Source organism: Pseudopipra pipra, chromosome 26, assembly GCF_036250125.1.
Source record: "Pseudopipra pipra isolate bDixPip1 chromosome 26, bDixPip1.hap1, whole genome shotgun sequence".
Taxonomy (NCBI): domain Eukaryota; kingdom Metazoa; phylum Chordata; class Aves; order Passeriformes; family Pipridae; genus Pseudopipra; species Pseudopipra pipra.
This window is the reverse complement of record NC_087574.1, coordinates 289,138-314,744: the sequence shown is the minus strand read 5'-3', so window position 1 is coordinate 314,744 and position 25,607 is coordinate 289,138. Positions and strand designations below refer to the sequence as shown.

General features: G+C 49.6%; 2 protein-coding genes and 2 long non-coding RNA genes across 4 annotated transcripts; all 4 read right to left on the bottom strand.

The window, feature by feature from the left end:
- Positions 1-4,535: 4,535 nt before the first annotated feature.
- LOC135402785 (ubiquitin carboxyl-terminal hydrolase 42-like) lies at positions 4,536-8,668 on the bottom strand. Its single transcript, XM_064636247.1, has 8 exons — positions 8,647-8,668; positions 8,534-8,604; positions 7,904-7,986; positions 7,500-7,611; positions 7,026-7,166; positions 6,717-6,817; positions 5,819-5,957; positions 4,536-5,516 (listed from the first exon to the last, which is right to left on the bottom strand). Exons 1-8 carry the CDS (start codon positions 8,666-8,668, stop codon positions 4,536-4,538), a joined length of 1,650 nt encoding a protein of 549 aa, XP_064492317.1.
- Positions 8,669-8,958: 290 nt separating this feature from the next.
- LOC135403045 (uncharacterized) lies at positions 8,959-9,819 on the bottom strand. Its single transcript, XR_010425301.1, has 3 exons — positions 9,634-9,819; positions 9,137-9,247; positions 8,959-9,061 (listed from the first exon to the last, which is right to left on the bottom strand). It is a non-coding gene; the product is annotated as an uncharacterized LOC135403045 (long non-coding RNA).
- Positions 9,820-17,142: 7,323 nt separating this feature from the next.
- On the bottom strand, positions 17,143-24,149 carry LOC135402784 (uncharacterized). Its single transcript, XM_064636246.1, has 9 exons — positions 24,128-24,149; positions 24,015-24,085; positions 23,385-23,467; positions 22,981-23,092; positions 22,507-22,647; positions 22,198-22,298; positions 21,300-21,438; positions 19,880-20,997; positions 17,143-17,317 (listed from the first exon to the last, which is right to left on the bottom strand). Exons 1-9 carry the CDS (start codon positions 24,147-24,149, stop codon positions 17,143-17,145), a joined length of 1,962 nt encoding a protein of 653 aa, XP_064492316.1.
- A 290-nt stretch (positions 24,150-24,439) lies between these two features.
- LOC135402879 (uncharacterized) lies at positions 24,440-25,294 on the bottom strand. Its single transcript, XR_010425244.1, has 3 exons — positions 25,115-25,294; positions 24,618-24,728; positions 24,440-24,542 (listed from the first exon to the last, which is right to left on the bottom strand). It is a non-coding gene; the product is annotated as an uncharacterized LOC135402879 (long non-coding RNA).
- Between the last annotated feature and the right edge of the window lie 313 nt (positions 25,295-25,607).

The following is a 25,607-nucleotide window of genomic DNA, read 5'->3' as shown; positions in this document are numbered from 1 at the left end:
TGAGTTCCCGTCGCTCAGAACTTAACTCTCGTAGCGACTGAACTGCCAGACGCCAAAGCAGAGTACACGTTCTAGGGGCTCCTGACCCCGTAGAGATCTCGTCCCAAAAGAATTCCTTTATAGCGTCCCTTGTGGACACCTGAAAGGCGGTTCGAGCAGCGGGAAGTAGAGTCCTCGCTCTCACCCATGCCATCAACCCCTTAGGGGCGGTTCCATCAGAAACAGGCTCTCCTAGAGAGAATATATATCGGAGGAGCGTTTCCGCGGCCTCATCCCCTTCGGATGCCGCGGGCCCCATGCTCTCTCCCTCGGTCGACTCACCGGGCCAGGGTGAGATTCCTCTGTACCATGCGCATGGCTTTGTTCCGTGATGCCGGGGACAGCATCACCTCCCACGACCGCTTCCCTCAGCTCCTGCCGTTCGCCTCGCGTCCCTGCAGAACTCGACGAAGTAGAACTCCCTGCTAAACGGGCGCCAGATAACGGCGGAGGGGTTCAGACAGAAATGCACACAAATCAATATGATTGGCAAAAATGTCCGCTTTATTAGAGGAAAAGCAGCTTATATGCTGCTTGTGATGCAGAGACATGTGATTCTTTTTCAGGTTACATTGGATACATAAGGTAAACACACTGAGCTGTACATTACTAATTGGACCACACCAGGTGTCCATAAAACTTGTTTTCCTGCCAGCATAACTCCTCCGTCACCCCGGCACAGGACCTGCAGTCATATTAGTGGCGCAGTATTTTTTTTACTGTCTGCACCCAGCCATGCCAAGGTGAAGGTCGCAGAAATGCAATGGAAACTGTTCACACAGTTTCTGTCCTCCGACAGAGGTGGAGATCCAAACAACCTATAAACAGACTGGCTCGAGCAAGGAAAGGCTGGGATGCTGCAACAATTATTGTGGCATGGTACTAAGGCAGGCCTGGTAAATCCAGATCAGATGCTCTGGCACCTCTGTTAGGAGGCAAAGTCATCCCAAGGGCTGGAGGCTTCTGCCCAGATGATGTCAGGAGGGGCTGCACTCACTGGTGTCTCTGAAGGTGTGAATCTCTCTGTGATTCTCCTGGTTCTTGTGGCATTTCCCAAACAACATGGGCAGGAGGAGGGCTTTGCTGTCGCTTGTGGGAGAAACCTGCCTCTGGCTTTAGAGTGTTTTGAGAAAGTCCAGGTCAGACCTGCTTCATTTTCTGATGAGGGAAGCTGTCTTCCTCCATAGGCTGAAAAGGCCAGGAGCAAGTTACCATGTGTGTACATTCACATACTTTCCTTTTGCTGTGCATAGGGGCTTTGGTCCCGTGGAAATGCATGGGGCAGAGGACAGGGGACCTTGGGATCAGGTGGCAATCTTGGCTACTGGAATGTTTCAGGATTCTTGTCTGCAAGCTGCAGTTGAGTGCGTCATATCACTACTGAACCAGAGATGCTCACCTGCTGCTCCCATCAAGTGGACTTGCTTTTGGGGGTCTTGTATTCCTTTCTTATTGTCTTTCACGAATCCAGGGAAGAATGTGTGCGATCTTCTGGTTCTTCCCCTCACCTAGTCCCCCAGCTGCTTTTTTGAAGGCCTCTTGCAGAACCTGATACTGAAGCAGTGCTTTCAGGGTTACCCAGGGACTCCGAGAAACTGGAGGGGGAGAGATCACGGATTCAGTGCTGCTTGTGGTCAGGGACTAACGGAATGGCAAGCAGCTGGCTCACTGGAGAGAGATATCCCATTTCTAGCTAAATGAAGCTGAATCTCTTATCCACAAACTTCTGATTCAAGTCCAGGCAGTTCTCTCTAGACTGGCCAATGAGGCTGATGATGCCTGAGACCAAATCTTCCTTCCTGGGGCATTTCAAAAGAGCCAGCCATACTGAAATCAGGAGCTTTTCTACATGTGCTTGATGAGCTCAGCTGCCTCAACATCTGTAAGTTTTCTTTTTTCAGACCCCATTGACGATGTGCATGGTGACCTCCTGGGATCCCATGGCAAAATGAACCTTCTTTGCACCTGCGAGTGTAGCATCTTCACCTTGCACTCCCTTCCTGGAGCAGTAGGTGCTGGCACAGCAGCCATTCATCTCCAAGGAGTCCCCAGGGTTGTGAGGGGGGATGAAGCTAGGTGGACAGCAGATGGCAGTCAGAGGCCATGGAACAGGTTGGACATGAGCTTGGGGAGACCAAGTGAAGTTCATCCCATATTAAAAGCCTCTATGGCCCACGAGGAGACAGCAAATCTCCCTCTGGAGAGCCTAGGTCAGGAATATACCCGCATCCATCATCGTAATGTCTCTCCATCTTGTTTGCAGACAAACCTCCTGTTAAAACTGCCAGAGCTTCCAAGCTGACTGCAGGCAGCAGTTGTAGAGCCCACGGCACCAGCTCATAGGTCAGCAAGGAGTGCCTTTCAGATGCTGCCTCTCTCCCTTGTAGATCTCTTTGTGCTGCCCCAGTCTTTCTGATCTGCCTCATCCTTGACTTCTCCACCCTGCTCCCTGCCATTGCTTGAGAAGGAGTTATCTGCAATGCCTTTGGCCACCGGGAGCCCAGAGACTGAAGCTTTCCAGCAAGAGCCCCAGGCCTGTACAGCACCTGTAAATTTCCCTTGTAAGAGCACTATCATCTTTCAGCCCAGTGTTTATTTAGCCTCATTGTCTATGTTGTACAATGTGGCTGCTTCAGAGAGCCCCTGTGGTCCTTCCACCTCTCTCTGCCTGGCCTGGCTGTCCTCAGGGCATCTTGCCAAGCTCTCGTGTGGTGCTGCTGACCCCTGGGCTGGTGTCATATATCTTTTCTAGAAGATGATTTTTTTCAGCAAACGCCCTGTGGAGGACAGCAAAGCTGCAGAGATGAGCCCACATGTCAGGAGAGAGCCTGGCTGTCCCAAGAGCTGGTGCTGTTGGAGGCCAAAACTGCCCCTGGTCTCACCCCATCCCAGTCAGCAGTGGGATATCGGGATTGAACTGTGAAGTATGTTACCTCCTCGTCAGCATCCCTGTGGGGTGGGGAAGACAGGGCAGGGGAGCGGCTGGATGGTGAGAGAAGGGCTTCCAGGTGTTCTGGATGAGATGTAGCAAAGCCATGGGGGCCATGTGCTGCTGCAGCCCAGCCTTCCTGGGTGCACTTCAGGAAAAGTGTTCTAAGAAAGACCTTCACTCAAAGCAATGGCCTTGGGTTTTCTGACTGCTTTTCCCAGAGGAAGCAGCATGTCAGCAAAGGAATCAAAGCTCAGGGGATTTCCAGTGAGAAGGACACTGGGAGGGGTATGTATTCTTGGGTATGTATTCTTCCATCCCATAAAATGAGAAAAGATGGGCCGGAGTGAGAGGTGAGGTTTTTCCAAAGTCTGCTCATCTCTGATGTCTCCCCTCCCTGGCATGGTGGGATCCAGTGCCTCCGGTGCAGACCCGAAAGCTGTGCTGCACATCCGGAAGGTGATTGTCCTGCTTCTGGTCAGGACAGTGTTAATTTGGGCAGTATCCAGGAGGGGGCACAGCCAGGACATAGAGGTTATTCCTCATTTTGTCAAGGATGGGGGAAGGGGTCTCTTCCAGGTTGTGTTCGTGGTGGCAAAGTTGGGCACCAACTGGTGAGCAATCATGTGTGAGTCATTTGCCTCCCTTGTACACTCTGTTATTAGTATTGTTTCTGTTACTGTTCTGTTGCTGTACTGTTTTCTTATTTCATTGCCTTTTCCAGTAAGTTGTTCTTATCTCAGCCTGCGATCTTTACCTTTTGTGCCTCCAATTCTCCTGTCCAGCCTGCCTCAGGATGGAGGGGGAGTGGGAAGGCAAGGAGGAGTGGGAAGTGAGCGAGTGGCGCACGATTTGCATGGTTTCAGTGAGAACACTAAATGATGGAACACCCGTCTTAAACACATCATCATGGCTAGGCTTCTCGAACAAAGATTTCAGAAGGCTCTATCCACATTTGTTACAAGCACGCTGGTGGCTTATGAGGCCAATGCGAGATAGACATATCCGATTGCAAAAGGCACAGCAGAAAGACTCCCTAGGTGGTATATTCTGCAAGACATGATTCTTTCTGCCTTGTCTTTTCTCCTCGAGAGTGATTCTGCGTGCGTTCTCAAAGGAAACAGCAGCGTTAGAGATGGTGTGTCTCCAGGCCTCCCGATTTGAGGCCAGAGTAGACCAGTCATGTTAATTGATATGGCCGAGGCTGAGATGTTTGTAGCTATAATTGTCTACAACGTGGAATAAATAATTCTGATTACAGTATTTTAGTATTTCTTATTTTATTATTTTAATAATATTTCTTATAACATTACTATCTATTGCTGAATATATATAACATGTAATAATGTATTATAAAGTATTACTTCTCTCTCTATTTCTATATTATATTTCTATATCTATTTCTATATTTCTATACATATTTCTCTCTCTATATTCTGTATTTCTCTATATAATTCTATATTTCTATATATATTTCTCTCTCTCTCTTCTATATTTCTATATATATTTCTATATTTCTAATAATATCTCTATATTATTATAACTATCATCTACTTAGATAAATCATTCACTCAGGTTTGAGTAGGCGTGTCGAAAACAAGGATGCCTTGGCTAATAAACGCAGTGCTAGTCTTCCGTTCTGCTTGAGCCAGGGCCATAATCCAACGCCATCATTGCCAGAGTGCCCTGAATGCTTGTCTGACGTGAATCTCTGGGGCGTGGAAACCCTCCTCTTCTTCTCTGAAGGGCGGTAGTCTGTGTGCTGCCCAAACTGGCTGTGGCGATCATAGCCCCGCCATGTTGATCTTCTCTGCTCTCTCTGCCTCTGTCGGGTTTGCTCCTGAGCAGCCCGGAGCATGAGAGCCTGCTTGGAGCTGGCTTTGGAGGGCCCTGGAACTGCAGTATTCACTAAGACTTGGTCACAACGTGGAGGACTTGTTCTCTCCCTCTTTCTCTTCCGCAGTGAGCGGTCATAGTCTGTGTACGGCACAAACCGGCTGCGAAGGTTGTAAGTTCCCTGCACAGATCTGCTTGGCTCCCTCTGCCTCAGCAAGGTTTGCTCCTGAGCAGCCCTGGGAGCGGGAGCCCACCGGCAGATCCTCTTGGAAGGCCTTGCAGCTGTGCTATCCCTAGGACCACGGTCACGACTTGGAGGACCAGTTCTTCTCTCTGAAGAGTCATCATAGTCTGTGGTGTCCACAGACCAGCTGCGGAGATCCCTGCCCCACAGAGGGGATCTGCTCCGGGACCGCTCCCTGCCAGTGTCCTTCCTGCAAAGGTTGTAAGTTCCCTGCACAGATCTGCTTGGCTCCCTCTGCCTCAGCAAGGTTTGCTCCTGAGCAGCCCTGGGAGCGGGAGCCCACCGGCAGATCCTCTTGGAAGGCCTTGCAGCTGTGCTATCCCTAGGACCACGGTCACGACTTGGAGGACCAGTTCTTCTCTCTGAAGAGTCATCATAGTCTGTGGTGTCCACAGACCAGCTGCGGAGATCCCTGCCCCACAGAGGGGATCTGCTCCGGGACCGCTCCCTGCCAGTGTCCTTCATGCCCTGCAAAGAGAGCTGTGGAGAGTTCCTGCCCTTTTCTCCTGAAAGGATCAGAGCAGTGGGGAACCCCTACAAGTTCTGGGACAGGACAGTTTGGGGCCTCCAAAAGGCTCTTTTGGAGGGCTACTAAGACCAAAAGGCCAGAGGCGCACAAAAGGGATGGATCCAGGTGGGATGCTTTGAGAGGGAGCAGCGTTGTGGCTGGGAAGAAAGGTGCGGTGTGTGAGGGACAGAAGAGAAATGCTAAGATCCCAGAAAGAAATCCACTATTCCTCTGATGCCCTGACCCACGACCCCAAAGTTACCTTAGTCCTACCAGTCAGACCCTGTGGTCCAACAGAGCCCGCCTGCTTGCTGCTGGCCGCACACTGACTGAGGAAGGAAGGGGCATGTGATGGTGCCAGTGAGGAAGAAGCCCTTTCTCCAATTCTCAGATCCGAGCATCTGGAGAAAAACAAAAGAGTGATCTCAGTTTAGAGCTGTTGTTGCAACCTCCTCTGGGGTTCAGTCATTTTCTCAGAGAGGTTTCTATGACAGAGAGAAGACTTAACCAAGGACACTAATGGGAAACTCAGCTAGGGTCTTCCCACCAAGTTTGCCTCTGTCCCAACAAAAACCTCATCTCTATACCTCCCACAGCCTCCATTTCATAAATTCACAGATTTGTTTGGGTTGCAAGGGACCTTTAACTTTATCTTGTTCCACCCCGCTGTGGTGGGCAGGAACACCCTCCACTATTCCAAGGTTTCTCCAAGCCCTGTCCAACCTGGCCTTGAACACTTCCAGGGATGGGGCACCCACAGATGCTGTGGCAACCTGTGCCAGTGTCTCAGCAGCCTTACAGCAAAGAATTCCTTCCCAATATCTAATGTAAACCTGCCCTCTGTTAGCTGAAAACTGATAGCCTTCATCCTGTCACTACATTCCCTGACAAATGGTGCCTCCCCATCTTTCCTGGAGGTCCTCTTTAAGTCCTCTTATCTACAAGAGTCAACATCAGAGACCAGGCAAGTAGCAGATTACATCCGGGCCGCAGCCTGAAGCCCAGTAAAGGACAGACACGGAGTAGTTCAGATTTGACAGCACTGAATGATGCAGGTAGTAATTTCATTTGATGAGAAAAACACTCAGGAAGGTGAGAAGCACAACTGCAAATGAGGAAAAGGAAATGTATTCTGAACATATTTGAATCCTGGTTATTACCTGGCATAGAACAGCAGGTAGGCTTGCTGCCTGAGAACTGTGTCAATGGAACACAGCTCCACAGATTCATCGTCCATCCGGTACCACAATCCATTGCTGGCCTGTAAAAAAAAGGCAAGGATCTCTCCATGGTTTCTCTCCAAAAACACAGGTAGGAAACTGCCAAACCGAGAGCATGTCAAAACAAATGCAGTCCAGCCACTAAGGAGGCCTCCTGCCCCAAAACTTTGGCTGTCAGTAACACTGACAGGAAAGTTTATCTTCCCCAGCACACATTTTTCCCCATTGGGAAGGAAGTTGCTCTTTTACCTTTGTGTAGCAGAAATAGTGTCCTCCATGACAGCTGACACCACTGTGCACCAGGACAGCATATAAGGAGTAGAGGAGTGCTTCTCCATCTGCCTGAGACATGTATGGGCGAAGATCCAAGTACTCCGGATACTCTACAACCTATGGAGAGACCAAGAGGGCTCAGAAAAGACCCTGGTCTGTGACATGAAATAGCCTACCAAGTGCAGGGGCCAGTCCAGGTGTATCAATACATCTCTGGGGCTCATGAGCACTTGGTTTTCCATAAAGCAACATATAATCGTTTGGGGGGCAGGAAACCCTTCTCAGTCAAAGCAGCCCTATCAGAACACAGTGCTTGCCTGTCTTCCCACAGGAACTTTCCACTCCCCAGAAGGGACCACAAAAAACCCAACACAAGCAGCTTGTGACAAGCATACTGCTTTAGGAAATCTGCCTCTTGAAGAGAAAGCTGCACACCAATAGTGTACACACCTTGCTGATCTTCCCACCAGTGAAGCAGTCAAACCTCTTCAGACACACAGTGAGAACCTTGGGTGCACAGTGGACAGTGAACCTCTTAGTGGCGGCAACATTCTTCTCACACCTTGAAACCAAGCACAGAGCACAGCGCTGAAATGCACCCTATCTTCCACCAAGGCAGTCAGACAACCTTTCTTGTCTCGTGCATCCTTATGCTATTTTAAGGCAATTCGGTGCCATATTTAAAACAAACAAACAAACAAACAAACAAACAAACCCCACCCCCCCCCAAAAACCAGACAAAAAACCCTGTGTCTCATCAGTGTGCAGTAAACTTCCACGATGACTTCTGCTCAATGACTTGTAGCCCCCTCACACAGAGTCTAGTGTTAATATGTTGTTAGTAGTCATCTTACTTGCTACATTTAAAGCAGTTTTCACCATCCAGGTGCTCAGGTGTTACAAAGTCCTCCAGAGCTGCAGTGAGGGATGAGGCTGCCTGGAGAATTGAGAAATTGGTGCACTGAGCTACAGCAAATGCCCTGGCCCAAACATTTTCCAGGAGCTGACAAGAAAACCCCTGTAGCTGATGCTGAGGAGACCCGCCATGAATCTGCAAGCTATATCCAGAAGGAACCAGAAAGGGAGTGTGGTGCTGAACATTTCCCCTGTCCCAGAGGTTCTCAGGGCAATCAAGAGCTCCCTCTCTGTACCACCTGCCATTGAGCTACTGATGTTATGTAGGGTCATCAGTAGTGAAAACAATCCAACCCATCAGCCTGGAAGCCAGACAGGTGTTGAAGGAGGGCAAAGGGAAGAAGGAGGAGGATATGTCAAGGGTGCAGAGCGCATAATGGGCGCTTGTCCAGCTTCAAGCCAGCACCTACAGAGAGACCAGTGCCATGGGCTCTGCAGGAGGACAACATCCGTTCCCCTTCCCATCCACGACCAAGACCTCTTGTGTTCACAGCATATGCTTTCAGGACAAATGTGTTGACTCTGAAAAGCCTTGCCATGTCTTGAAGCACAACTGCAAAACCTCTTACTTTGATATCCAAGGGGACATCCAGGAAGGCCTCATAGGAATCAGAAATGGCTTTGCAGCTGAAGCAGATGACTGGAAGGAAAAATCAAAATGCCGAGCAATGGTGAGCTGAACGATGGTACTGCTTTGTGCTCATTGTACCTGTCCTGCTAGTCCCAGGACCAGCTGTTGGGCACAGGCAGACAGAAGGGCACAGGCAGTGCCAAGGAGAGCAGTAGTTGTAGAAACATACCTCTGGATCTCAGAAAGCCTCCAAATATTTGATGGACAATGGTAGTAGATTGGGATGATATGTCCAAGCTGGAAACAAGTGGTAAGACAGAGCATTACTTCCTCCAAGCCCCGGCTGTAGGTTTTCCTTGATGAGGCCACATCAAGGAGTCCAAAGGGCTCAGAACTTTGTAAAGGTAACTTGCTTGTGCTTACTCGTTGCTTGCACTCAGACAAGCTCTCTGCATGGCATTGACAGTACAGCATAAGAAGTCATGGGCATCTTCCTCCCTGCCAAGCTGAAAATGTTCTCCTATGACTAAGAAACAGGAAGTTAGCAGTTGTCTCCTACAGGAAGGGAAGAAAACCTGTCAAAGAACCTGAAATCACATACGTCTGAAACCCCTGAGAACAGCCAAAGGCAGGATGGCACTGACTGAGGAATGCAGGACCTTGTTAACATGCGCTTCCATGATGCACATCATGCAGAAGCCTTGTTGGTGACCTGAGGAGGGAGGGAGAGAAGGTCCTCTGGTTAGCAAAATATCCCTAGTGGTGGAATACTCCTCTTCTTCCACTCCCACTCCAGTGCAATATGCCACTCCTCCCAGTGTTTCAACAAGCACGGGACGTTTTAGTGCACAGAAAATGTTCTTCAGAGGAATGCTAAACTGAGGTTTTAACTTGCAGGAATAGAGACCCAGAGCTAGAAAGACGTGCCTTCATGAAGAATAAGACAGCTGGATAGGACAGGTGGCTCCTGAGTGTACAAAGAACACAAGTTCTGGGGCTGACAAAGGGCTGCTTTTCTCCTAAATCAAATTTCAGGTTCTGGGAATCCTTGGGATTTGATTAACAGATTTACAGGGAGACGTCCCTAAGAGTACTCACAGGCCTGGCTGTGCTCCCGGGAGAGCAGATAGTTGGCCAGCGGCGGGGTGTATGTCAGGCATTGCAGGACAGCATTAAGGAAGCATGTGTTGCCCACATTGCGGAGTCCTGCTCCAGCACTCTGTCTTTGCTGCCAGACCATGCAAATCTTCTCCGGGGGAAAGAGGATCCTTTGTGGCGGAGTCATTCCCTCGGCAATGACTGCAGGGAAATTCCATTTGGAAAGAGATGAAATGAGGCACAAAGGCGTATTTAAACAGTGAGGTCTCTACAGGAGCACTCAGGACCATCTGCTTTAACTGCCAACCCAACAACATCAGGGGAAGCTTAAACAGTGCCATTTAAATTTACTGTTTTGGAAAAATCCATTCCCCTGTTTACGTTGCTGAGAGTCCAACAAACCCACAATCTGATTTCTGGGCCGCAGGCTACCTTCCTTTCTCAGTAGAGTTCTAGACTGAATTATCAGTGAAGCCATCCCTTTTCCTGATTGTAACTTGTTGAAAACAAGTAAATAGTGAGCACGGAAGGTAACCCAAAGGATGGCAGACCTCTCTACGAGCAATGGCAGCTTTCAAAGTCTTGTACCTAGTGTCAGAGGAGTGACAAAAGGTGTTTTCCTGGGTCTAATTGTAAACACGGGGGTCAGTTTGACTGCTCTCAGGAAACATCCCAGAGATCACTCTAGGTTGTGAGCACATCGTTCTGGGATTTGACCACCAGCCATGTCAGTTGTCTGTGGCAGTTCACAAAGTCCAAACCTGCTGGTGAAGCTATTACTCACAGGAGTCGTTCCCTGCTGTGGCCATTGCCTCTCTCAGGAAGAGAGTGCAATGCTTTAGATGACCAAGGATGTCTTTCTCTCCAGAAAGAGAACAGCACCAATCCCGTCACCTAATTGCAAAGAAATTACTGTAGCTCACTGAAAGTATAAAAACTCTAAGTAAACGCAGAACGGCATCCACCACCAAGTCTTTCAGTGGTGCTTGTAACTGCTGCTGAGCTGCAGCTCACGCCCTTATGATCAGTCGCGGGGCACCAACTCACAGCGGGTTCAAAGGCCCTTTTGAAATGCTCCAATGTATGTTACCTTCTCTGAAGAGGCCCCGCTGCTCTCCTGACACTGCTTCAGCAACAGAGCCCTCTGGCTTTCCCACCTCCTAGGAGTGACCGTCTTTCAGCCACTACTTTAACTGCTGCCTCTGCTGCTCTCCTTTTTCTGCCTCCCTCCCTCCCCCAGCAGTCAAGGTGGGCTGAGCCCATCCCCTCAGACTACAGTCACCTCCCTGCTTACCTATCCTAGGCTATGGAAAAAAACCAAGAATCAGCAAACTGGAATTCTAGCCTAGGTCATACGTGGCCAGCCTATAAAAGTTGTAACAGCTCAGCCTACAGCTAGGAAGGTATAAATCAGCCTATACTTTTATCCCATGTACCCTGCTCTATGATCTGTGCCAAAAGTCAAAGCATTACCTTTGAAAGAGGATGAAAGTTGAGGAGAAACGGTCAGTAAACAATAAACCATCCAAAAAAGGCAGGCACACAAGTAGCAAAGGAAGGAGCTGAGTTATCCCGAAGGCCAACTCTGTCCAACTGATTTTCGTTGGCGCGCTCCTCAGGATACCGGATGGGTGCCACATCTCTGCCCCTTTGTGACATGGGGTCACATGGAACCACATGGAACCACATGGAACCACATGGGTCTTGGGCACAGGAACCCACATGGCACGTCCGCCAGGTGGAAGCCACTGCACCTCCCCCCGTGCTGGTGGCAAAGGGCTAGTCATCCTCTGACAGAGCTCCCACACCTTCCCTGAGCCACACGGCCTGAGGAGTAAAAGCCTGCTCAGGGCTGTAACTGAGCCAGGTCACAGCTTTTCTGGCCCCCAAGACACTGAGGGTTTCACTTCCACTTCTATCAGTGAGACTCTTAGCAAAGCACCTGGACTCTAATGGGTTCATTTCCAATTAATTTCATCTGCCCCCAGGGTACAGCCATGGGCTGACCCTGAGCTGGGACTGCCAAAGGAACCCTTCAGAGGCTGCGCTGGGAGGACCTTGGCTGGCTGCTGGCCCCCGCCCAGCTGCTGTCTTGTCCTCAAGCTCTGAAAACGTTCCTGGATGGCTTTTTGGCAGCTTCACATTTACTCCTGCCGCTAGGGTGGGTTAGGTTTTGATCAGCCGCAGCTTTAGCCAGACTCCCACTCTGGATGGTGATAAGGGAAAATGTTAAGTTGCTGTTGAGAAAATGTTACGCTGCTATTGATAAGGGAAAATTTCAAGCTGCACAGTCTAATAAGTGAAATTTTAAGGTTCGTGTGCTGTTGCTAAGATAGCAGCTATGTGCTGGTGAGCAGGCAATGGGGAGTTGCCCAGAGGCAGCCAATGGGAAAGCTGTGTGATGGTGCGAAGGGGCAGCCAGTGGGAAAGTGTGCAGGGTACCAAAGGGTAACCCGTAGGCAACCAATGGGACACCGAGTGGACGGGCACCCCATGAGGAGCCGTTGCCAGGGGAAGATGCTGAGGGACTGAGCGAGGTGAGAAGTTCAGAGAGAGGAAGACTTTGAGCCTTCATCCCTTACGACCACCCGAGGCAACCACCAGAGAGAAGTGCGCAGGCTCCAGGAGGCGTGTCCCGAGATTTACATAGAACACTGCCCACTCTCAGGTAGTTCAGGAAGATGTAAAAATGTGCAATGAATCTGTATGACCTAATTGTATAAAACGGAAGCTATGACGGGCGAGGGCACGCGCGTGTTAGGCGGAGCTATCCCCCGCACGTCCGGCGCCGAAATAAACAAATACCGGCTTAATAGCACCTGTGGCTATTGAGTTTTACTACTGTTGCCTTTTCCTGGCATCAATGGGTAGAGACAGTTTTGTCCCTGCTGCACTTGGCCTATGTTGTTTTGGGCTTGTTGGAAATCATAAAACTTTTCTAATTTTTTTAGTGTTCCTAATTAACTTTTTGATTAGTTGTTTTTAACACACATCATAGGTGGTGCGTTCAGCCTTAAATCAGCTTTAGCCAGCATGGAGTAAAAATTGTCATAAGCTCCTTTGGGAGAACACAGCCTGGGAAAAGTACTAAAACTGTAAGTTTTGTTGAAGTTAACCCTGTTATGCTTCAGTGGAGAAAGCCTGCCAGAGAAAGATGTCCTGTTGAAGGAGGAGATCTGGAACACAAGATTTATGGACTACAAGGACCTTCTGCAGAAACCAGCAGCTAAAGAAGAAGACTAACAAAGGCTCAGCATTTGTGTCAGAAAATCCCTAGGGGAGGGAAAATATGCAAAAAAGATTAAAGATATGAAGTTATTACAGTAGAAAGTGAGAAATTAATATCCACTACCACATAGAATACTAAGTAATGAAAGGGAGTGAGTGATGTAATTTGGAAGCAATGAACATTAATTTCTTTGTTTGCCAAATCTGTATAAATAGGTGAAAAGCGATGTCTTGCTGTCAGTACGGAGGCAGGATTTTTGTCAGCCACATGCGCACGCAGGGCTGCAAATAAAAGTAATCACTTGCTTTCTAACACTAAAAAGCCAATTTGTCAGAGGGTCCTATTTATCCCGACAGTTTCAGAGGTGTTTAGCAACAGGCAGTCCTCTGGACACCTGGTGTAACCTCTGCTCAGCAGGCAGATAGTGTTTCTCATGCGCCAAGGATGCAGCTGGTTGTTATTTAACAACACTTGACCTGGCTGGTTTGGCCCCTGCCTGGAATGGGGCATCAAGTTTTACTCAGTTCTTCTCAGGACAGGTGGTTTTACTCCTGCCCAGCTCAGCACAGTTCATATGGCTCCTGCTCCACTCCGAGGTGTTTCTTCTTTTATACTTGGGGCATCCAGCTAGGGCATGACTTTGCTTGGATGGCTTTTTTCATCACGTCTTGCAGCAGCTGGTTTTATCCCTGTCATCCTTGGGGAGGCTCCTTTGTGTCCCTTACCCAGACAAAGTATCTGCATTTACTCCTGCATTACACCTCTCAGGTGACTTTTTATGCCCCTGCCCTAACCTGATGTCTAGGTCCTGTATTACCGTCCCCCCAGCAGCACTTCAGGAGCTCTCTGATGAAGACAATCAACAATGGCACTCATGAACAGTGCCTCTGCTCCTGCCTCCTGCTCATATGGGGGCATTTTAGGACGTAAACAGCTGTGCTCTGTGACCAAGCTGGTCCTACATGAGTCCCCTTTGCCCTCATCGTCAGTCCCTGAAGGTCCAGTGCGCCAGGAAGACCCCTTCTCCCCCTCCCTATCAGCCTTCCCATTTCCAGGCCCCAGGCCGACTCCTTTGCTCCTCACAGGCCTTGCAGGTCACAGGCACCTGCCTGCCGGGCTGGGATGGCCTCACAGCAGCACAGGGCAGCACAGCAGCACGCAGAGCCCCATCTTAATACCAAACAGACTCTTCTCCCCTGAAAGGGCCACTCCTGTTCTGTTAATGTGTTTCAAGTCTAGATTAAGATTGTTATATTGGCATGACAAACCAAGGATTAGGATGTGCCCTGGCCTGCAGAGTGATCAGGTCCAGGTGATCAGGCATCATAAGCTGAGCTGTGCTGTACAGTTCGGTGCTAAAGGGCTTACAAAATCTTGCTATGCTGGTGCTGCTTATAGAAATCTTGTGCTACTCAAATCATGGTGTTCTGGGCTATAGTGATCATACCATGATGTTAAAAAAAATGAAGCTTTAATGGTAACTGTGACTCAGTGCCATCATCATTCTGCCAAGGATATCCTGATGAACCCGTCTGTCACCGCAGTGTCAGGTGATAGCCCTGACCAAAAGGGGACAGGGGGAGGTGCAGAACAACTGTCCATAAGTGTCCCTTGGCTCAGGGGATATGCAGGGCAGCAGGGATGCGTGCTGGTCCCCTTTCCTCCTTTCCCCTTCCAGGTGACACTGGCCAAGGCCCCAGCACCTGCTGCCACGAGCTGTACACAGCTCCCCTGATGTTCAAGGTCTGACAAGTTTAATAAAACAGCTCCCACCAGAGATTTGGTCTGATCCCCCTGGTCTGAGGGGAAACTGTGTCTATGGAGGAGGAAGGTATGCTTTCTGCACCTCATTTTTGTACCTCATCAAAACCACTTCAAGATTTGGACAAAAATCAAAGGATAAGCGACCAAGAAGGCTCCTGATAGCCTTAAACAAAAGAGATGTTGGATCCTGATTGCTCCCTTTGGGCTAGAATAGTCCCATTCCCTGTCAGAAAACTGCCTGAAGCCAGACACAGTCCCATGGAGAGCTCAGCCCTGCACTTGGCCGCTGGAGCTGTTCTGCAGCTCACGCCGCCTGACAGGGTGGCAACAGAGCCCCTCTGCTCCCTGTAGCTCAAAGCTAGTGGGCTCTGGGCACAAAGGGGTGAGGCCAGGAATGGGCGGGGGAATCCAGAGCAAGGGGCTACGGGGATCGTGTCGCTACTCTGAAGGGGACCTTCCATGGGCAGTCAATGGTATTGATTTCGGAGCGGGCCGTAGGGGTGCGTGGGGAGAGCTCTCGACTCTGCGTCGCGTGTCTGACAGGGCGTCTTGGGAGGCACTGGAGTTCCCCCAGCTGCTCCAGATCCAAAGCCCTGAGATTTCCTTCTTTCCTTCCCTTCTTCCCTCCCCAGGGTCTCCTGTGGTGTTCTTCTGGCATTGGGCGTAGCAGGAGTCACCCCCAGGGCTCTGTATGGGGCAGGCTGGGTTGTGGCAGCCTAAAAATGTGTAATTAATAAGGAAATTGTAGATTTTGCATATAAGTTGTTGTATTGTATTGTACTGTATGTATGTTCTGTCCTTTCATTGGCTGATATTTGACGCAGTACCGTATATGGTTATGTTCGGCCCCTATCTCCTACGATTGGTTGTAATTTGCATGCTCCGCCTAAACCCCATCTTCTGTTCCAGTGCCTTCCTTACCCACCTTATTTAAGGCTGGAGCCATTTTGCGCAGTGCTTTTTGTGCCCTTTTGTTCCTCCCTTTAAGCAGTTCAGTTGCCCCGCTACTTTTATAACAAAATCGCCTTACCAGCTGCACCCAGAAAAGTTGGGGAGGTCTTTATTCAAGCGCTGACCTCCGCACTGGGTGGTACCTGCTACTGCTCAGGTGATTGGACAGAGCCATTTGTTGGTGTGAGTTTGGCATTCCCCACCCAAACTGCTACAGGAGTGCCAAGCCATTCTGAGGAATGGGGAGTTGTTACAAAGACTTGACCGGAGCCCTGCTTAGAGGGGCTGGGAGAGGTCCAGCAGCATGGAGTGAGCCTGGCCAGTGCAGAGGGGCCCCGAGCAGGAGGTGAAATCTCTTGCAGAGAGGCGCCACTTGCCACAACAGCAAACGGGGAAATCTTCCTCTCCCTTCAGGTCAGAGGTAGAAGTGGATGTGATCAGTGGTGTTCAATTCCCCTGCAATGTGGAGGTGGAGATCCAAACAACCTATAAACAGACTGGCTCGAGCAAGGAAAGGCTGGGATGCTGCAACAATTATTGTGGCATGGTACTAAGGCAGGCCTGGTAAATCCAGATCAGATGCTCTGGCACCTCTGTAAGGAGGCAAAGTCATCCCAAGGGCTGGAGGCTTCTGCCCAGATGATGTCAGGAGGGGCTGCACTCGCTGGTGTCTCTGAAGGTGTGAATCTCTCTGTGATTCTCCTGGTTCTTGTGGCATTTCCCAAACAACATGGGCAGGAGGAGGGCTTTGCTGTCGCTTGTGGGAGAAACCTGCCTCTGGCTTTAGAGTGTTTTGAGAAAGTCCAGGTCAGACCTGCTTCATTTTCTGATGAGGGAAGCTGTCTTCCTCCATGGGCTGAAAAGGCCAGGAGCAAGTTACCATGTGTGTACATTCACATACTTTCCTTTTGCTGTGCACAGGGGCTTTGGTCCCGTGGAAATGCATGGGGCAGAGGACAGGGGACCTTGGGATCAGGTGGCAATCTTGGCTACCGGAATGTTTCAGGATTCTTGTCTGCAAGCTGCAGTTGAGTGCGTCATATCACTACTGAACCAGAGATGCTCACCTGCCGCTCCCATCAAGTGGACTTGCTTTTGGGGGTCTTGTATTCCTTTCTTATTGTCTTTCACGAATCCAGGGAAGAATGTGTGCGATTTTCTGGTTCTTCCCCTCACCTAGTCCCCTAGCTGCTTTTTGGAAGGCCTCTTGCAGAACCTGATACTGAAGCAGTGCTTTCAGGGTTACCCAGGGACTCCGAGAAACTGGAGGGGGAGAGATCACGGATTCAGTGCTGCTTGTGGTCAGGGACTAACGGAATGGCAAGCAGCTGGCTCACTGGAGAGAGATATCCCATTTCTAGCTAAATGAAGCTGAATCTCTTATCCACAAACTTCTGATTCAAGTCCAGGCAGTTCTCTCTAGACTGGCCAATGAGGCTGATGATGCCTGAGACCAAATCTTCCTTCCTGGGGCATTTCAAAAGAGCCAGCCATACTGAAATCAGGAGCTTTTCTACATGTGCTTGATGAGCTCAGCTGCCTCAACATCTGTAAGTTTTCTTTTTTCAGACCCCATTGATGATGTGCATGGTGACCTCCTGGGATCCCATGGCAAAATGAACCTTCTTTGCACCTGCGAGTGTAGCATCTTCACCTTGCACTCCCTTCCTGGAGCAGTAGGTGCTGGCACAGCAGCCATTCATCTCCAAGGAATCCCCAGGGTTGTGAGGGGGGATGAAGCTAGGTGGACAGCAGATCGCAGTCAGAGGCCATGGAACAGGTTGGACATGAGCTTGGGGAGACCAAGTGAAGTTCATCCCATATTAAAAGCCTCTATGGCCCACGAGGAGACAGCAAATCTCCCTCTGGAGAGCCGAGGTCAGGAATATACCCGCATCCATCATCGTAACGTCTCTCCATCTTGTTTGCAGACAAACCTCCTGTTAAAACTGCCAGAGCTTCCAAGCTGACTGCAGGCAGCAGTTGTAGAGCCCACGGCACCAGCTCATAGGTCAGCAAGGAGTACCTTTCAGATGCTGCCTCTCTCCCTTGTAGATCTCTTTGTGCTGCCCCAGTCTTTCTGATCTGCCTCATCCTTGACTTCTCCACCCTGCTCCCTGCCATTGCTTGAGAAGGCGTTATCTGCAATGCCTTTGGCCACCGGGAGCCCAGAGACTGAAGCTTTCCAGCAAGAGCCCCAGGCCTGTACAGCACCTGTAAATTTCCCTTGTAAGAGCACGATCATCTTTCAGCCCAGTGTTTATTTAGCCTCATTGTCTATGTTGTACAATGTGGCTGCTTCAGAGAGCCCCTGTGGTCCTTCCACCTCTCTCTGCCTGGCCTGGCTGTCCTCAGGGCATCTTGCCAAGCTCTCGTGTGGTGCTGCTGACCCCTGGGCTGGTGTCATATATCTTTTCTAGAAGATGATTTTTTTCAGCAAACGCCCTGTGGAGGACAGCAAAGCTGCAGAGATGAGCCCACATGTCAGGAGAGAGCCTGGCTGTCCCAAGAGCTGGTGCTGATGGGGGCCAAAACTGCCCCTGGTCTCACCCCATCCCAGTCAGCAGTGGGATATCGGGATTGAACTGTGAAGTTTGTTACCTCCTCGGCAGCATCCCTGTGGGGTGGGGAAGACAGGGCAGGGGAGCAGCTGGATGGTGAGAGAAGGGCTTCCAGGTGTTCTGGATGAGATGTAGCAAAGCCATGGGGGCCATGTGCTGCTGCAGCCCAGCCTTCCTGGGTGCACTTCAGGAAAAGTGTTCTAAGAAAGACCTTCACTCAAAGCAATGGCCTTGGGTTTTCTGACTGCTTTTCCCAGAGGAAGCAGCATGTCAGCAAAGGAATCAAAGCTCAGGGGATTTCCAGTGAGAAGGACACTGGGAGGGGTATGTATTCTTGGGTATGTATTCTTCCATCCCATAAAATGAGAAAAGATGGGCCGGAGTGAGAGGTGAGGTTTTTCCAAAGTCTGCTCATCTTTGATGTCTCCCCTCCCTGGCATGGAGGGATCCAGTGCCTCCGGTGCAGACCCGAAAGCTGTGCTGCACATCCGGAAGGTGATTGTCCTGCTTCTGGTCAGGACAGTGTTAATTTGGGCAGTATCCAGGAGGGGGCACAGCCAGGACATAGAGGTTATTCCTCATTTTGTCAAGGATGGGGGAAGGGGTCTCTTCCAGGTTGTGTGCGTGGTGGCAAAGTTGGGCACCAACTGGTGAGCAATCATGTGTGAGTCATTTGCCTCCCTTGTACACTCTGTTATTAGTATTGTTTCTGTTACTGTTCTGTTGCTGTACTGTTTTCTTATTTCATTGCCTTTTCCAGTAAGTTGTTCTTATCTCAGCCTGCGATCTTTACCTTTTGTGCCTCCAATTCTCCTGTCCAGCCTGCCTCAGGACGGAGGGGGAGTGGGAAGGCAAGGAGGAGTGGGAAGTGAGCGAGTGGCGCACGATTTGCATGGTTTCAGTGAGAACACTAAATGATGGAACACCCGTCTTAAACACATCATCGTGGCTAGGCTTCTCGAACAAAGATTTAAGAAGGCTCTATCCACATTTGTTACAAGCACGCTGGTGGCTTATGAGGCCAATGCGAGATAGACATATCCGATTGCAAAAGGCACAGCAGAAAGACTCCCTAGGTGGTATATTCTGTAAGACATGATTCTTTCTGCCTTGTCTTTTCTCCTCGAGAGTGATTCTGCGTGCGTTCTCAAAGGAAACAGCAGCGTTAGAGATGGTGTGTCTCCAGGCCTCCCGATTTGAGGCCAGAGTAGACCAGTCATGTTGATTGATATGGCCGAGGCTGAGATGTTTGTAGCTATAATTGTCTACAACGTGGAATAAATAATTCTGATTACAGTATTTTAGTATTTCTTATTTTATTATTTTAATAATATTTCTTATAACATTACTATCTATTGCTGAATATATATAACATGTAATAATGTATTATAAAGTATTACTTCTCTCTCTATTTCTATATTATATTTCTATATCTATTTCTATATTTCTATACATATTTCTCTCTCTATATTCTATATTTCTCTATATAATTCTATATTTCTATATATATTTCTCTCTCTCTCTCTTCTATATTTCTATATATATTTCTATATTTCTAATAATATCTCTATATTATTATAACTATCATCTACTTAGATAAATCATTCACTCAGGTTTGAGTAGGCGTGTCGAAAACAAGGATGCCTTGGCTAATAAACGCAGTGCTAGTCTTCCGTTCTGCTTGAGCCAGGGCCATAATCCAATGCCATCATTGCCAGAGTGCCCTGAATGCTTGTCTGACGTGAATCTCTGGGGCGTGGAAACCCTCCTCTTCTTCTCTGAAGGGCGGTAGTCTGTGTGCTGCCCAAACTGGCTGTGGCGATCATAGCCCCGCCATGTTGATCTTCTCTGCTCTCTCTGCCTCTGTCGGGTTTGCTCCTGAGCAGCCCGGAGCATGAGAGCCTGCTTGGAGCTGGCTTTGGAGGGCCCTGGAACTGCAATATTCACTAAGACTTGGTCACAACGTGGAGGACTTGTTCTCTGCCTCTTTCTCTTCCGCAGTGAGCGGTCATAGTCTGTGTACAGCACAAACCGGCTGCGAAGGTTGTAAGTTCCCTGCACAGATCTGCTTGGCTCCCTCTGCCTCAGCAAGGTTTGCTCCTGAGCAGCCCTGGGAGCGGGAGCCCACCGGCAGATCCTCTTGGAAGGCCTTGCAGCTGTGCTATCCCTAGGACCACGGTCACGACTTGGAGGACCAGTTCTTCTCTCTGAAGAGTCATCATAGTCTGTGGTGTCCACAGACCAGCTGCGGAGATCCCTGCCCCACAGAGGGGATCTGCTCCGGGACCGCTCCCTGCCAGTGTCCTTCCTGCAAAGGTTGTAAGTTCCCCGCACAGATCTGCTTGGCTCCCTCTGCCTCAGCAAGGTTTGCTCCTGAGCAGCCCTGGGAGCGGGAGCCCACCGGCAGATCCTCTTGGAAGGCCTTGCAGCTGTGCTATCCCTAGGACCACGGTCACGACTTGGAGGACCAGTTCTTCTCTCTGAAGAGTCATCATAGTCTGTGGTGTCCACAGACCAGCTGCGGAGATCCCTGCCCCACAGAGGGGATCTGCTCCGGGACCGCTCCCTGCCAGTGTCCTTCCTGCAAAGGTTGTAAGTTCCCCGCACAGATCTGCTTGGCTCCCTCTGCCTCAGCAAGGTTTGCTCCTGAGCAGCCCTGGGAGCGGGAGCCCACCGGCAGATCCTCTTGGAAGGCCTTGCAGCTGTGCTATCCCTAGGACCACGGTCACGACTTGGAGGACCAGTTCTTCTCTCTGAAGAGTCATCATAGTCTGTGGTGTCCACAGACCAGCTGCGGAGATCCCTGCCCCACAGAGGGGATCTGCTCCGGGACCGCTCCCTGCCAGTGTCCTTCATGCCCTGCAAAGAGAGCTGTGGAGAGTTCCTGCCCTTTTCTCCTGAAAGGATCAGAGCAGTGGGGAACCCCTACAAGTTCTGGGACAGGACAGTTTGGGGCCTCCAAAAAGCTCTTTTGGAGGGCTACTAAGACCAAAAGGCCAGAGGCGCACAAAAGGGATGGATCCAGGTGGGATGCTTTGAGAGGGAGCAGCGTTGTGGCTGGGAAGAAAGGTGCGGTGTGTGAGGGACAGAAGAGAAATGCTGAGATCCCAGAAAGAAATCCACTATTCCTCTGATGCCCTGACCCACGACCCCAAAGTTACCTTAGTCCTACCAGTCAGACCCTGTGGTCCAACAGAGCCCGCCTGCTTGCTGCTGGCCACACACTGACTGAGGAAGGAAGGGGCATGTGATGGTGCCAGTGAGGAAGAAGCCCTTTCTCCAATTCTCAGATCCGAGCATCTGGAGAAAAACAAAAGAGTGATCTCAGTTTAGAGCTGTTGTTGCAACCTCCTCTGGGGTTCAGTCATTTTCTCAGAGAGGTTTCTATGACAGAGAGAAGTCTTAACCAAGGACACTAATGGGAAACTCAGCTAGGGTCTTCCCACCAAGTTTGCCTCTGTCCCAACAAAAACCTCATCTCTATACCTCCCACAGCCTCCATTTCATAAATTCACAGACTTGTTTGGGTTGCAAGGGACCTTTAACTTTATCTTGTTCCACCCCGCTGTGGTGGGCAGGAACACCCTCCACTATTCCAAGGTTTCTCCAAGCCCTGTCCAACCTGGCCTTGAACACTTCCAGGGATGGGGCACCCACAGATGCTGTGGCAACCTGTGCCAGTGTCTCAGCAGCCTTACAGCAAAGAATTCCTTCCCAATATCTAATGTAAACCTGCCCTCTGTTAGCTGAAAACTGATAGCCTTCATCCTGTCACTACATTCCCTGACAAATGGTGCCTCCCCATCTTTCCTGGAGGTCCTCTTTAAGTCCTCTTATCTACAAGAGTCAACATCAGAGACCAGGCAAGTAGCAGATTACATCCGGGCCGCAGCCTGAAGCCCAGTAAAGGACAGACACGGAGTAGTTCAGATTTGACAGCACTGAATGATGCAGGTAGTAATTTCATTTGATGAGAAAAACACTCAGGAAGGTGAGAAGCACAACTGCAAATGAGGAAAAGGAAATGTATTCTGAACATATTTGAATCCTGGTTATTACCTGGCATAGAACAGCAGGTAGGCTTGCTGCCTGAGAACTGTGTCAATGGAACACAGCTCCACAGATTCATCGTCCATCCGGTACCACAATCCATTGCTGGCCTGTAAAAAAAAGGCAAGGATCTCTCCATGGTTTCTCTCCAAAAACACAGGTAGGAAACTGCCAAACCGAGAGCATGTCAAAACAAATGCAGTCCAGCCACTAAGGAGGCCTCCTGCCCCAAAACTTTGGCTGTCAGTAACACTGACAGGAAAGTTTATCTTCCCCAGCACACATTTTTCCCCATTGGGAAGGAAGTTGCTCTTTTACCTTTGTGTAGCAGAAATAGTGTCCTCCATGACAGCTGACACCACTGTGCACCAGGACAGCATATAAGGAGTAGAGGAGTGCTTCTCCATCTGCCTGAGACATGTATGGGCGAAGATCCAAGTACTCCGGATACTCTACAACCTATGGAGAGACCAAGAGGGCTCAGAAAAGACCCTGGTCTGTGACATGAAATAGCCTACCAAGTGCAGGGGCCAGTCCAGGTGTATCAATACATCTCTGGGGCTCATGAGCACTTGGTTTTCCATAAAGCAACATATAATCGTTTGGGGGGCAGGAAACCCTTCTCAGTCAAAGCAGCCCTATCAGAGCACAGTGCTTGCCTGTCTTCCCACAGGAACTTTCCACTCCCCAGAAGGGACCACAAAAAACCCAACACAAGCAGCTTGTGACAAGCATACTGCTTTAGGAAATCTGCCTCTTGAAGAGAAAGCTACACACCAATAGTGTACACACCTTGCTGATCTTCCCACCAGTGAAGCAGTCAAACCTCTTCAGACACACAGTGAGAACCTTGGGTGCACAGTGGACAGTGAACCTCTTAGTGGCGGCAACATTCTTCTCACACCTTGAAACCAAGCACAGAGCACAGCGCTGAAATGCACCCTATCTTCCACCAAGGCAGTCAGACAACCTTTCTTGTCTCGTGCATCCTTATGCTATTTTAAGGCAATTCGGTGCCATATTTAAAACAAACAAACAAACAAACAAACAAACAAACCCCACCCCCCCCCAAAAACCAGACAAAAAACCCTGTGTCTCATCAGTGTGCAGTAAACTTCCACGATGACTTCTGCTCAATGACTTGTAGCCCCCTCACACAGAGTCTAGTGTTAATATGTTGTTAGTAGTCATCTTACTTGCTACATTTAAAGCAGTTTTCACCATCCAGGTGCTCAGGTGTTACAAAGTCCTCCAGAGCTGCAGTGAGGGATGAGGCTGCCTGGAGAATTGAGAAATTGGTGCACTGAGCTACAGCAAATGCCCTGGCCCAAACATTTTCCAGGAGCTGACAAGAAAACCCCTGTAGCTGATGCTGAGGAGACCCGCCATGAATCTGCAAGCTATATCCAGAAGGAACCAGAAAGGGAGTGTGGTGCTGAACATTTCCCCTGTCCCAGAGGTTCTCAGGGCAATCAAGAGCTCCCTCTCTGTACCACCTGCCATTGAGCTACTGATGTTATGTAGGGTCATCAGTAGTGAAAACAATCCAACCCATCAGCCTGGAAGCCAGACAGGTGTTGAAGGAGGGCAAAGGGAAGAAGGAGGAGGATATGTCAAGGGTGCAGAGCGCATAATGGGCGCTTGTCCAGCTTCAAGCCAGCACCTACAGAGAGACCAGTGCCATGGGCTCTGCAGGAGGACAACATCCGTTCCCCTTCCCATCCACGACCAAGACCTCTTGGGTTCACAGTATATGCTTTCAGGACAAATGTGTTGACTCTGAAAAGCCTTGCCATGTCTTGAAGCACAACTGCAAAACCTCTTACTTTGATATCCAAGGGGACATCCAGGAAGGCCTCATAGGAATCAGAAATGGCTTTGCAGCTGAAGCAGATGACTGGAAGGAAAAATCAAAATGCCGAGCAATGGTGAGCTGAACGATGGTACTGCTTTGTGCTCATTGTACCTGTCCTGCTAGTCCCAGGACCAGCTGTTGGGCACAGGCAGACAGAAGGGCACAGGCAGTGCCAAGGAGAGCAGTAGTTGTAGAAACATACCTCTGGATCTCAGAAAGCCTCCAAATATTTGATGGACAATGGTAGTAGATTGGGATGATATGTCCAAGCTGGAAACAAGTGGTAAGACAGAGCATTACTTCCTCCAAGCCCCGGCTGTAGGTTTTCCTTGATGAGGCCACATCAAGGAGTCCAAAGGGCTCAGAACTTTGTAAAGGTAACTTGCTTGTGCTTACTCGTTGCTTGCACTCAGACAAGCTCTCTGCATGGCATTGACAGTACAGCATAAGAAGTCATGGGCATCTTCCTCCCTGCCAAGCTGAAAATGTTCTCCTATGACTAAGAAACAGGAAGTTAGCAGTTGTCTCCTACAGGAAGGGAAGAAAACCTGTCAAAGAACCTGAAATCACATACGTCTGAAACCCCTGAGAACAGCCAAAGGCAGGATGGCACTGACTGAGGAATGCAGGACCTTGTTAACATGCGCTTCCATGATGCACATCATGCAGAAGCCTTGTTGGCGACCTGAGGAGGGAGGGAGAGAAGGTCCTCTGGTTAGCAAAATATCCCTAGTGGTGGAATACTCCTCTTCTTCCACTCCCACTCCAGTGCAATATGCCACTCCTCCCAGTGTTTCAACAAGCACGGGACGTTTTAGTGCACAGAAAATGTTCTTCAGAGGAATGCTAAACTGAGGTTTTAACTTGCAGGAATAGAGACCCAGAGCTAGAAAGACGTGCCTTCATGAAGAATAAGACAGCTGGATAGGACAGGTGGCTCCTGAGTGTACAAAGAACACAAGTTCTGGGGCTGACAAAGGGCTGCTTTTCTCCTAAATCAAATTTCAGGTTCTGGGAATCCTTGGGATTTGATTAACAGATTTACAGGGAGACGTCCCTAAGAGTACTCACAGGCCTGGCTGTGCTCCCGGGAGAGCAGATAGTTGGCCAGCGGCGGGGTGTATGTCAGGCATTGCAGGACAGCATTAAGGAAGCATGTGTTGCCCACATTGCGGAGTCCTGCTCCAGCACTCTGTCTTTGCTGCCAGACCATGCAAATCTTCTCCGGGGGAAAGAGGATCCTTTGTGGCGGAGTCATTCCCTCGGCAATGACTGCAGGGAAATTCCATTTGGAAAGAGATGAAATGAGGCACAAAGGCGTATTTAAACAGTGAGGTCTCTACAGGAGCACTCAGGACCATCTGCTTTAACTGCCAACCCAACAACATCAGGGGAAGCTTAAACAGTGCCATTTAAATTTACTGTTTTGGAAAAATCCATTCCCCTGTTTACGTTGCTGAGAGTCCAACAAACCCACAATCTGATTTCTGGGCCGCAGGCTACCTTCCTTTCTCAGTAGAGTTCTAGACTGAATTATCAGTGAAGCCATCCCTTTTCCTGATTG

Coding starts and splice junctions, on each gene's coding strand:
- LOC135402785 (XM_064636247.1), bottom strand. CDS start 8,668: ATGAGCACAAAGCAGTACCATC. Junction 8,605..8,646: donor GAGCACAAAGCAGTACCATC/GTTCAGCTCACC, acceptor TTTTCCTTCCAG/TCATCTGCTTCAGCTGCAAA. Junction 7,612..7,903: donor AACTGCTTTAAATGTAGCAA/GTAAGATGACTA, acceptor CTTGGTTTCAAG/GTGTGAGAAGAATGTTGCCG.
- LOC135402784 (XM_064636246.1), bottom strand. CDS start 24,149: ATGAGCACAAAGCAGTACCATC. Junction 23,093..23,384: donor AACTGCTTTAAATGTAGCAA/GTAAGATGACTA, acceptor CTTGGTTTCAAG/GTGTGAGAAGAATGTTGCCG. Junction 22,299..22,506: donor ACTATTTCTGCTACACAAAG/GTAAAAGAGCAA, acceptor TTTTTTTTACAG/GCCAGCAATGGATTGTGGTA.